Raw genomic sequence first — 13,643 nt, forward strand, 5'->3', positions numbered from 1 at the left:
ATAAAGGAGATGTATGGTCCAATTCGATCTTCATCGGGGTCATAGAAGACTGCTGACAACTCCATCATTTTAACCTTTTCACTGTTGAGTTTTGATGAGCAGCCGAGCCCTGTGGGCTTTTTTAAAAAAAAAGAAAGAAGCACGTTTACAGATATATATTTATTGATACTATTAATGGAATGCATATCGTCCCCTTAGCCCTCCAGCCCAATACGATATTGGGGATGAAGTGAGATTGTTTTACACCATATTTTTACGACTGGATGCCCTTCCCGACGCAAACCTCAGTTAAGAATATAATGAATATGAAATTAATGATGGTGAATGAAACAGGGTACAGAAGTGGAAGGAATCGGCTGTGGCTTATGAATAGGAACTATCCCATTGCACGAAAAGAATTATCTACCACCGGTTGGGTTACTATCCTAGTAAAAGGAGACCACGAGTGAGAAGTTTTTTAGACGTAGAGTAAGACGAATTTGTAAGTAATTTAGGTGAGGATTCTAGTGATGACGCAAGAGACAGCGAATCTTCCTATCTTCAGGGAATCGAGCCTATTGAAAGTTCAGGTTAACAAAATACCTGTCAGGTCTATTTGCTAATTATCATGGCATTTTATAGCAATGATAACATATTTTTATCATTTCAGGCAATGCAGCTATATCTGTAAATTTATTTCTTCATATTTGCGTAAACACAACGTGGACCTCGCAGAGTGATATGTGGTGTTTGTTTACACCTACGTTACTCTTTCGCTGGAAGGAATTTTAGTTCATTTCATTTTTTCAAAATGAGCCTTCCTAAAATTAGGGTGCGGGATTGTTCACGTAAGTACGGTAATCACATATACTCAGAATCTGTCCAGAGACTTCCATTGTTACGATTACTGCTTAGGTCATTGCTTACTAAACATCGAAGGACATCGAACTTCAAAAAAACCATCAAGAGTTTTCAGTCATCCCCTGTAGATTCACCATGGATGGATTGTTGTTTCGTCAAGACAGAATTGTTATCCTTAAAACTCTAAGATCTTACATTCTTAGCGAGTTTCATGCTACACATATTGACATCACCTGCATGTATCATATCAACTAGCCAGGCGCTACTCCTATCGACCATGACAGAACATGTAGTCAGAGGCTGTGAAGAATGTGCAAAGCTCCGCAGGACTCCTTTGAAGGTTATTGTTCTACCTTGGGACGAGCGAGCATCCACCTGGGAGCACATCCATATTAATTATACTGGACCCTTTGAGAACCATAACATCTTAATCTGTGTTGGTGCTAAGTCAAAATGGGTGGAAATTTGTATTTCAGGGGATGCTTTTGCTTGAAGTTCAACTATCAACATGCTGGAAGACCTCTTCTCATGCCTTTCCAAGTACAATGGCTCCTAGTAATGCAACTGTATTTACAACTAATGAGTTCAGAAACTGTTGTTCCCAGTTTAGCATATCCCAGAGCTGATAGCTCGAGGCCATCCAGCTACCGATGGATTGGCAGAACAATTGTGCAAATCTTCAAAGTGGGTGTGAAAGCTATGATTTCAGACTGAGGAACACTGTAAAAGTCCACATGCTCCTTTTTTGCTACCATGCTACACTGTTAGGTCATGAACTGTCCCATGCAGAACTGTGCCTCAGTAGAAAATTAAGTATTCAGCTGTATGCAGTCTTCCCTAAACCAGTGAAGAAGACTCAGCTTTGTACTGATCCAGTAGCTCATTTCAAGTGGGGAAGATAATTCGAGCTTGTCTACCAGAAGAGTTCAGCAATGAGGCAGTTCGGTGTCATCATTCATCAGATAGGTTCAGGTCATTACCTTGTGAAACTGGATTCAGGTCACATCCTGAAGTGACACATAAATCAGCTAAATGTAACAAGTTATTCCACCTCAACCAATGACCAGGCACTGAGAAGTTGGAATCTCCATCTAACTGATCTGTCACCTTCAATATTCCTTGAGTGCCTACATGACCAAGAGAACCAGAGACTGTACCAGCTGAGTTACCTGCTCTCAATCCAACTGTCCAAGAACCAACCTTGCACTGTTCTGATCAAGCAAAATGATCACCAAATTACCTGAGAGACTAAATTAGATGGAAAAAATGCAGTGAATTGTGCCTCATTATTAAGTTCAAGTATTTAAAAATAAATTGAAACTGTGTACTAAACTGTGCCTAATTTTCCAAAGTTGAAACAGTGAATATTATTCTTTATCAATTTTTTTTGCAAAATGTTTGTGTTTTTCAATTCCTGCTTCAGAAGTACATAATAACCCCAGATAATTTCAAAATAAGTGGGGGAGACACATATCTCTGATCAGGCTGTATGCATTCCAAGACAATTTCTTCCTTGTATATATTCCTTGCTTTTCTTTGTTCTTTCGTCATTTGTGTATATATACGTAGGTCGAGTCATACGTCATGGCAACTATTTTTTAACTCGCGAACAGGAGACAACACAGAAAATCTAAGATATACATTTGGAAGCGTACGGTATGTACTTGAGTACGATGCCACTAGATGGTGTATGTAAACAACAGTGTGGGTCTAAGCATGCCCCCAAGTTCAGTGTGTGAGTGAGAGCGTCACAAAATGGATCCAACAAGCAGGAGCAACGATCGTATATTAAAATAGCAGTTCTCCTCGGCAGAAATGCACGCCAATGCCATGAAGAGCTTCGGGAAGCATTAGGTGTGGATGCCATGCCCTATAGAACAGTGGCGAGGTGGGTAGAGACATTCAAACAGGGTAGAGTGGACGGTATGCACTAGCCATGCGTCTTGGTGGGTGTGCTAAGTACCAACTGATGAGCCCAACTTAGCACACGGGGGTAAAACCCTGGCAACCAGGAATGAGTTAGCTGAAAAATTTATAATGTCCAATAATGGACCATTATATTGGTATTATAAATTTACTCATTTGGGACAAATATTTCAGGTTCCCTATGAGAATCAACATCTATATCAACATACCACTTACTCGAGCAGCTCATCTTCTTTCTCCCAAGTCCTCCCAGCCCAAACTTTCAACATTTTTGTAACACTACTCTTTTGTCAGAAATCGCCCAGAACAAATCGAGCTGCTTTTCTTTGGATTTTTTCCAGTTCTTGAATCAAGTAATCCTAGTGAGGGTCCCATACACTGGAACCATACTCGAGTTAAGGTCTTACCGGAGACTTATGTGCCCTCTCCTTTATTTCTTTACTACAACCCCTAAATAACCTCTTAACCATGTGCAGAGATCTTTACCCTTTATTTACAATCATATTTATGCAATTACCCCAATGAAGGTCTTTCCTTATATTAACACTTAGGTACTTACAATGATCCCCTAAAGGAACTTTCACCCCATCAACGCAGTAATTAAAACTGAGAGAACTTTTCCTATTTGTGAAACAATCTGACTTTTAACCCTGTTTATCATCATACTGTCCATCTCACAACATTATCAAGGTCATTTTGCAGTTGCTCACAATCTTGTAACTTATTTATTACTCTATACAGAATAACATCATCTGCAAAAAGTCTTATCTCTGATTCCACTTCTTTACACATCATTGATATATATATATATATATAAGAAAATATAAAGGTCCAATGATACTGCCTTGCGGAATTTCCCTTTTAATTATTACATGGACAGATAAAGCTTCGCCTACTCTAATTCTCTGAGTTCTATTTTCTAGAAATATAGCCACCCATTCAGTCACTCTTTTTGTCAAGTCCAATTGCACTCATTTTTGCCAATAGTCTCGTCGCCATAAGACCTATCTGTGTCGGTGCGATGTAAAGCCCCTAGCAAAAAAAAAAAAAATAGTCTCCCATGATCTACCCTATGAAATGCCTTAGATAGGTCAATTGCGATACAGTCCATTTGACCTCCTGAATCCAGGATATCTGCTATATCTTGCTGCAGTCCTACAAGTTGAGCTTTACCAGGCGAGTTGGCTGTGCAGTTAGAGGCGTGCCGCTGTGAGCTTGCATCCAGGAGATAGTGGGTTCGAATCCCACTGTTGGCAGCCCTGAAGATGGTTTTCCTCGTTTTCCCATTTTCACACCAGGCAAATGCTAGGGCTGTACCTTAATTAAGGCCACGGCCGCTTCGTTCCAACTCCTAGGCCTTTCTTATCTCATCGTCGCCATAAGACTATCTGTGTCAGTGCGACGTAAAGCCACTAACAAAAAAATGTTTTGAGTTTCAGTGGAATAACCTTTCCTAAACCCAAACTGTTATTCATTTTGCAAACATTTCCAATATAATCAGAAAGAATGCTTTCCCAAAACTTACATGCAATGCATGTCAAACGGACTGGCCTGTAATTTTCAGCTTTATGTCTATAACCAAAAAAGAACCAAACCAAACCCCACAGCACTTAATGCCCTTGAAAGGGCTTTGGCTTGCCCAGTGGCCGCTGCTCAGCCCGAAGCCCTGCAGATTACGAGGGGCCATGTGGTAAGCATGACACATCCTCTCGGCCGTTATTCTGGGCTTTCGAGACTGGGTACGCCATCTCACCGTCAGATAGCTCCTCGATTCTAATCACGTAGGCTGAGTGGACCTCGAACCAGCCCTCATATCAAGAGAAAAATCCCTGACCTGGCCGGGAAATAAACCCGGGGCCTCCGGGCGGGAGGCAGGCACGCTACCCCTACACTACAGGGCCGGCTATGTCTATCACCCTTTCCATTATACACAGGGGCTACTATAGCAACTCTCCATTCATTTGGTATAACTCCTTCATGCAAGTAATAATCAAATAAGTACTTCAGATACGGTACTATATCCCATCCCATTGTCCTTAGTATATCCCCTGAAATTTTATCTTTTTTAGCTGCTTTTCTAGTTTTAAAATTTTGTATCTTACTGTAAATATCATTGTTTTCATAGGTAAATGTTAATACCACTTTAGTATTAGTCACCTCCTCTATTTGGACATTATCCTTGTAACCAATGATCTTTACATACTGCTGACGAAATACTTGTGCTTTTTGAAGATCCTCGCATACACATTCCCCTTGTTCATTAATGATTCCTTAGGGGCCGGATGACCTTCAATGTTAGGCCCCTTTAAACAACAAGCATCATCATCATCATCATCATTAATGATTCCTGGAATGTCCTTATTGGAACCTATTTCTGCCTTAAATTACCTATAAATACTCTTCCATTTTTCACTAAAATTTGTATGACTGCCAATTATGCTTGCCATCATGTTATCCTTACCTGACTTCTTTGCTAGTTTTAATTTCCTAGTAAGTTCCTTCAATTTCTCCTTACTTCCAGAGCCATTTCTAACTATTTCTTTCCAACCTGCACCTCCTCCTTAGTCTCTTTACTTCTCTGTTATAATATAGTGTCTTTACCATGCCTTACCACCTTTAAGGGTACAAACCTATTTTCACATTCCTCAACAATTGCTTTAAACCCATCGCAGAGTGTGTTTACATTATTACTTACCGTTTTCCACTGACCATAGTTACTTTTTAAAAACTCCCTCATGCCTGTTTTATCAGCCATTTGGTACTGCCTAATAGTCCTAATTTTAATACCTTCCATTCTTTCACATTTATTTATATATACCACATAAACAGCTCTGTGATCACTAATACCATCTATTACTTTGGTTTCTCTATAGAGCTCATGTGGTTTTACCAGCACCACATCCAGAATATTCTTCCCCCTAGTTGGTTTCATCACTTTCTGAATCAGATGCCCTTCCCATATTAATTTATTTGCCATTTGTTGGTCATGCTTCTTGTCATTCGCATTACTTTCCCAATTGACATTTGGTAAATTGAGATCACACACTACAGTCACGTTCCTTTCCTTATCGTTTCCCACATAGCTGATTATCTGATCAAATAATTCTGAAGCAGCGTCAGGGCTACCCTTTCCCGGTCTGTACACTCCTAAGACATCAAGTTGCCTATTATCTTTAGAGATGACCCTTACACCTAGAATTTCGTGCTTGACATCTTTAACTTTTTTGCAGCTTACAAATTCTTCTTTCACCAGAATGAATACTCCCCCTCTACCATTCCTATCCTATCTCTTCGATGTACACTCCAGTTCCGTGAGAAAATTTCTCTGTCCATTATATAATTTCTCAGCCATGATTCAACTCTTATTACAATATCTAGTAAGTATCTATTAAATTACTTAATTCTATTCCTTTCTTTACAATACTCCTACAGTTCAGTACTAACATTTTTTTGTCATCCCTACTTGATTATTAAAATCAATCAAAGGCATTTATGTTGACAATTGGGCTTCAGTGAGAATTGATGGTAGAATGAGTTCTTGGTTCAGGGTACTTACAGGGGTTAGACAAGGCTGTAATCTTTCACTTTTGCTGTTTATAGTTTACATGGATCATCTGCTGAAAGGTATAAAATGGCAGGGAGGGATTCAGTTAGGTGGAAATGTAGTAAGCAGTTTGGCCTTTGCAGACGACTTGGTCTTCATGGCAGACTGTGCCGAAAGCCTGCAGTCTAATATCTTGGAACTTGAATATAGGTGCAATGAGTATGGTATGAAAATTACCCTCTCGAAGACTAAACTGATGTCAGTAGGTAAGAAATTCAACAGAATTGAATGTCAGATTGGTGATACAAAGCTAGAACAGGTTGATAATTTCAAGTATTTAGGTTGTGTGTTCTCCCAGGATGGTAATATAGTAAGTGAGATTGAATCAAGGTGTAGTAAAGCTAATGCAGTGAGCTCGCAGTTGCAATCAGCAGTATTCTGTAAGAAGGAAGTCAGCTCCCATGCGAAACTATCTTTACATAGGTCTGTTTCCAGACCAACTTTGCTTTACGGGAGCGAAAGCTGAGTGGACTCAGGATATCTTATTCATAAGTTAGAAGTAACAGACATGAAAGTAGAAAAAATGATCGTTGGTACAAACATTTGGGAACAATGGCAGGAGGGTACTCGGAATGAGGAGATAAAGGCTAATTTAGGAATGAACTCGATGGATGAAGCTGTACGCATAAATCGGCTTCAGTGGTGGGGTCATGTGAGGCGAATGGAGGAGGATAGGTTACCTAGGAGAATAATGGACTCTGCTATTGAGGGTAAGAGAAGTAGAGGGAGACCAAGATGACGATGGTTAGACTCGGTTTCTAATGATTTAAAGATAAGAGTTATAGAACTAAATGAGGCCACAGCACTAGTTGCAAATCGAGGATTGTGGCGACTTTTTGTAAATTCTCAGAGGCTTGCAGACTGAACGCTGAAAGGCATAACAGTCTATAATGATAATGTATGTATGTATGTATGTATGCTCCCTAGGCCACCCTGTTTCCCTGAATGTTCCTTCTTATAACCCTTCTAAACAAATTTCGTAACTTATAGGTACCATGCGGTTTAAGTGAAGGCCATCTGAGTGCAAATCCTTATCTCCTACCCACCCATTAGGATCTTGAAATTTCAGCCCCAGTTTCCCACATACTCCATAGTCTCATTTAAATCTCCAATCATCTTCTTCTCGGTATCCCTCCTACACAATAGTCCACTGATAAAAATCTCTGCTTCCTTAAACGTCACCCTTGCTGCATTTACCAGATCCCACACATCCCCAACTATGTTGGTACTTATACCTGCTTGTCCTACGTTGTTAGTATCAATGTGAAACAATACCACCTTCTCCTTCCCTCCTTCTCTTCTACTTTCCTCAACAACTGCCTCAACCTAATTCCTAGGTAACACTCTAGCCTGGTTCCCTTTCCTCCTCACACTTTCCCCACATGTCTAATAATGGAATTCCCAATGACCAGAACCTCAACCCTACCCATCTCATTTGATCCCCTCCCCTCCTGGTCAGTCCTATCTTTCCTGATAGCTGCAGAAGCTACTTCCTCCTCCCTTTTCTGCATCCCATGATCCTGTTCCACCTGTCTTTTTCTATCCACTACTCCACATTTCCCTTTCCTACCTTTTCCCTTCCTCCTACTTCCACACTTCTCAGCAACAGTTCCGTGTTCCTCATCTTGTTCTACCTGCAGTAACTCGTACTGATTTCTCACAGACATCTGTCCTGAATTCTGATCCAGAATGGAGCCCTTAGCCTTCAATCTCCTTCCCCTTAAAACATTAGACCACCTGCTACAATTTCCCCTTCTCCTTCCCAACCCTCTCTTATACCTACTGTATCTTGTACATTGTTTGAGGTAGGCCTATTTTCCTTCCTGTGCTCTGAGAGAATCCTAATTATCTCCTTCAAACTCTCCAACTCCTCCCTCATACTCCTTAATGCCTGGCGACACTCACAGTTCCTACAGTTGCACTGCTTAGCCATTCTTTACTGAATAATGAAAAGAAAAGGAAAAATAAGATAATGAAAGGAAATAAATATTGTCTACAATAGTTCACAAAGATCACACAACAATAAGGTAATTAATATAGGATACCACTACAATACAATACTACTTAGTTGTACGAATTACTACACTCTAACATGATGAAAATTGCTGTTAATTACTGAAAGCAGAAAATAGTACACAAGAATTACACAATTCTAAACTGCAGTTAAGTCTACCCTAAATTACTACAACGGAATTCTGGGAGGAGAGTTACTACAGATACCACAGATACTATACTACACAAATATTTCACAGTAATAGAATGAACACACGAATTTCTGATAAGATACTACAAAGGTCACTAGGAAAGTTTTGCAATACGCAAAAATGGTTGGCTGGACACCCCTGTTATGGTGAGGGATGAAAAGAGGTGTGAAAACCGGTCTACAAGACAGCAAGGCACGACCTTCACACCAGTTATTACCAAGCAGTGGGATTGAAAGCAATTTAAGATGTCAGTGTGGTTGGTTTAAAGGTGAATATCACACAATTATCTGCTGCAATTTTGCTAATGGATTAACTGTTGACCAGTGCCTGGAGGAAATTACTCCTGTGCTGGGGAAAAGACTGTCCACATTGGACAACAATTTTCCGCTGGTACAAAAGTTACAGAGGGGGAATTTTGGGGTTGAAGACGATCCTCGTCTTGGCAACCGTCTGAATCAGTGACTGAGGAAAATATTGAAGCTGTGAGGAAAATGTTGCAGCAAGAGAGGCGGTTGACATATCGGCAGGTAGAAGAGACCATCTACATCCCTGCACCAGCTATTTGTTCAATTCTACATGACCATCTCCATGTTAGAAAGGTTTGTTCCCTTTGGGTGCCCGTTTAATTTTCAGAGGAACAAAAGGCACATCGAGTGAAATGGTGCTTAGAAATGCTAAAACAGTTTGAAAATGGGACTTCGCGTAACGTCAATAGCATCGCTACAGGTGATGGAACTTGGCTTTATTATTATGATGTCCCAAAAAAATCCCAGAACAAGGTGTGGCTGTTTGAAGATGAGGGTACTCCTGTGACTGTGCGAAAGTCAAGGTTAGTGAAGAAAAGGATGATTGCAGTATTCTTCATTCAATGGGGCATCCTGACTCAGGTTGTGCTAGAAACACAAAGGACAGTTACTGTGAAGTGGTACAGTGAGAGTTGTCTGCCTCGGGTCGTCCAGGCTCTCAAGCAGCTCCGTCCATGGTCACGGCTCAACACTTGGCTCTTGCATCACGACAATGCTCCAGCACATCGTGCTAATGTAACAATGGATTTTCTTGCCAGATCAGGGTTGACTGTGCTTGATCACCCCCATACAGTCCTGATCTTGCCCCATGCAGCGTTTTGCATCCGACGACGAGCTTCAGGCACCATGGGATCAAGAGTGTGAAAATGTAACCGAAGAAAAGTGGCAGAGTTGGTTCAGTGACTGGTTTCGACGTATGGAGAAGTGTATTGAGTGTGGTGGAAATTATTATGAAAAAGTCTAAAGCGTTCACTCACCTTGCAAAACTTTCCTACTGCCCTTTGTATAATACACTGCAATAATTTTAAACTACGTTCAGACTACGTATCCTAATTACAACAGGTTATTACTAAGCAAAAACAGAAATGGAAATCACAATTCAAGTTTGAAATTCGCAAGACTACTCAAAATAATGGAATAAGCCCTCTAATTTCTAATAAATTACTACATCACACCACAATAATTTTTAAACTATGTTCAGATGTATCCTAATTACAATAGGTTATTACCAAACACAAATAGAAATGAAAATTATTATTTTAGTAATTGTTGGTATAGTGTATATTGTTATTATTATTATTATTATTATTATTATTATTATTATTATTATTATTGTGTGTGTGCTATAGAATTACTTATCAGTGTGTACACAGAAAGAATACAAAGATATATACTAAAAGACATACACAATTAATGTATTAATAATAATGTTATTGTTTTTTACGTCCCACTAACTGCTGTTTGACGGTTTCGGAGACGCCAAGGTGACAGAATTTTGTTCCGCAAGAGTTCTTTTACGTGCCAGTAAATCTACCAACACGAGGCTGATGTATTTGAGCACCTTTAAATATCACTGGACTGAGCCAGGATTGAACCTGCCAAGTTGAGGTCAGAAGGCCAGTGCCTCAACCGTCTGAGCCACTAAGCCTGGCAATTCATATATTAATATCCAAGTTCCTGAGAGATAGTCCATTGAGTTAGGTATCACAATGACAAAATCTCAAGGCTTACCATGCTTAGGAAACACTCGTATACAGCGTATTTGATTGTCCGTTTCTCAGCACCACTGTCAATCTCAGGAAATATACCAGCTACTAGACATCTTTGCATGTTACAAATCTCATTTCATATTGATGGTTATCACTTTACAAATAAAAAGTATTTATAAGATCCTCCTTTTCAATACAAAACAAACATCTGTTAGATGAGACAATGTCTATACGCGTTTCAGCCTAATCTCAAGGCCATCTGCAGTAGAAGATCAATTATTACATTACATAAACAAAAAAATTTAAATTAATTTTATTCTTTTTTGCTAGAGGCTTTACGTTGCACCGACACAGATAGGTCAATTAAAAATATTGATGAAGTAAAATCCAATGATCATGATTGCTAAAGTAAAAAACATAAAAACATAAAATCCTCTCGTCTGAAAGGTCATTTTGATTGACAATAAAACTTGCTGATTCTTTAAAAACCGGGCAAGTTGGCTGTGCGGTTAGGAGCGCGCAGCTGTGAGCATGCATCTGGGAAATAGTGGGTTCGAACCCCACTGTTGGCAGCCTTAAGATGGGTTTCCGTGGTTTCCCATTTTCACACCAGGCAAATGCTGGGGCTGTACCTTAATTAAGGCCATGGCCACTTCCTTCCCATTCCTAGGCCTTTCCTGTCCCATCGTCGCCATAAGACCCATCTGTGTCAGTGCAACGTAAAACAAATAGCAAAAAAAAATTTAAAAAAATAATCTTTAAAATGAAACAGTTTGTTGTACACCTTAGTGAGACTGTCAATAACGTGGTTAAAAAGTATGCAACATCTGTAATGGAAAAAAAGAGAGTATGAGTGGATGAAAACAAATTAAAATATTCTTCAAAAATAAGGTTCAGTCAGCTTACTTGTTAAAAAGCTGACGTGTCAAGTGGTACGCCCTTGTCAGACTCAAGTCACATTGACAGTAAGCTTGTGTTTAGCTTCCAGTTTGTCTGTGCTAATGTGGTTGGGTAGGGAAGATGAATGGGAGGGGGCAAAGGAGGACGGGTAAGGTAAGGTACGGGAGGAGGATATGAGGGAAGGGCGGGTCTTGTCTTTCATTGTCAGTAGTGAAACTCGTTTTTATTCATAAATTGTTGACAGATGAGCGAGATAAAGGTTTCCAATAATATACTTCTCTTCTCGTTAATTTCATTTAGGTTGTGTGAAAAATTGTTATATTGGTCAATATCAATATAAATATTCTCCATATATTGAGTAAGGGACCTTTCTGTTCATAATGTAAGATCTTTAAATCCTGGTAAATTGTTGTGTATTTATGATTCTGCTCCCTACAATGTTCGCTCATGACTGAGTAGTGGTTATACTTCAAGGCGTTAAAGATGTTCGGTGTATGTTATATTGAAACTACGGCCTGTTTGTCCTATGTACGTTGAAAAACAGGACTGGCGCTTAATTTGTATATCCCAGAGTTTGTGAATTTTTTGTTGCCATTGGCGGTATGAGAATTTAAAAATGCTTTAGCATTGGTGTGAATGGTCTTAAAAGCTATTTTTAACTTATTGGTTTTTTTTGTTTTTTTTAATAGGATATATGTTATTATGGTTAAAGGTAAATGTGGTAAACTTCTCTTTAGGGGGAGGTTCATTTCCCAAAGTGGTCTTGGGTTTACTTCTAAGTTTATTTAAAATTTTGTTCGCGAATGCTTTTTTGGAACCATTACCTTCTGCTATAGTATAAATGGTGTTGGTTTCTTTTCTAAAATTCTTACGGGATAAAGGAACATTAAGAGCTCTAAAAATCATACTATCAAAAGCTGCCTTCTTCTGCATCCCCAGGTATAGAGAAGTCTGGTGAATTATGTTTATTGTGTGAGTGGGCTTCCTGTAAATATCAAAGGAAAGGGTTTTATTATGATTGCAAGTGATAGTTAAATCGAGATAATTAATAGAATTGTTGTTTTATTGTCAATGAAAACGACCTTTCAGCTAGAGGATTTTTTACCTCAATATGTTTGTTACTTTAACAGTCATGATCTTTGTGTTTTACTTCATCAATATTTTTAATTTGCTTATGTAATGTAAAAATTGATATTCTACTGAAGATGGCCTTGAGATTAGGCTGAAACGTATAGACATTGTCCCATCTAACAGATGGTTTGTTTTGTATTGAAAACGAGGATTTTATAAATATTTTTTATTTGTAAAGTACTAGACATCTTGGCATAGTGTATTGAGAAATTACATTAAATAAATAAATATACATATATATTTATGCCTATACTGTACTGTTATTTACTTTAATAAATTAGAAATGTGGTGAAGTTATCATTTGTTTTTTATGTGTCTTTATAGATGAAAGCAGTGATGAGGAATGTCCCATTAGTTCTGATCTGGATGATGAAGAAGATCTTAAAACGGAAAACGAAACCAATGAACATAAAGCAGAATTGTATCGGTTAATTGAGCTTCGGAAACAGTTCCTCATCAGTAAAATCAGACCCTTTGAAGATAATGTAGGTTTGGGAAACAGAACTCAAGTACTTCAAACGTACATTGATTATGAAAGTGCAGAGCTCATTTCACGATATTTAGCTTCGAAGAGGCCATTTTCTCAAAGTTTTGATGCATATTTAAAGCAGGTAAAGAAATATGTATTTGTTACACAGATACTCTTTTCTTCTGTAATGCTTATTTATGTTATGTAATATAGGTCTTTGATCTAAGAAATTATTTTCTAATAGAAAGGTGCATGTAATAGGATTATTTTTATTGAAATTGATAGTATTTTTAAGATCGCTTATTTCCAAGAATTATCACTTTACGAGAGATTTTATACATTATGTGCTTCTGAAACACAAAAAAAAATGTTGGCAGATGCTGCTCCTGTCAATTTATTTATTTATTTATTTATTTATTTATTTATTTATTTATTTATTTATTTATTTATTTCTATCTTCAGAAATGTCCATTACCTTTCTAAGTGTATATCATTGTTCATGATTATTAATAATGAAAATAATTTTTTTGAATGGTTACTATATTAATTGGGGCT

General features: G+C 38.4%; 1 protein-coding gene across 2 annotated transcripts in view; it reads left to right on the forward strand.

Moving 5' to 3' along the window:
- The window catches only part of Nipped-B (Nipped-B cohesin loading factor), an 804,192-nt gene that overhangs the window by 587,945 nt on the left and 202,604 nt on the right, over window positions 1-13,643 (forward strand). For both annotated transcript variants that reach the window (XM_068226150.1, XM_068226151.1), the window contains one exon: window positions 12,944-13,230. In XM_068226150.1, the coding sequence (XP_068082251.1) occupies window positions 12,944-13,230 (287 nt within the window). The remainder of the gene's footprint in view (window positions 1-12,943; window positions 13,231-13,643) is intronic.

Source organism: Anabrus simplex, chromosome 2 (genome assembly GCF_040414725.1).
Source record: "Anabrus simplex isolate iqAnaSimp1 chromosome 2, ASM4041472v1, whole genome shotgun sequence".
NCBI lineage: Eukaryota > Metazoa > Arthropoda > Insecta > Orthoptera > Tettigoniidae > Anabrus > Anabrus simplex.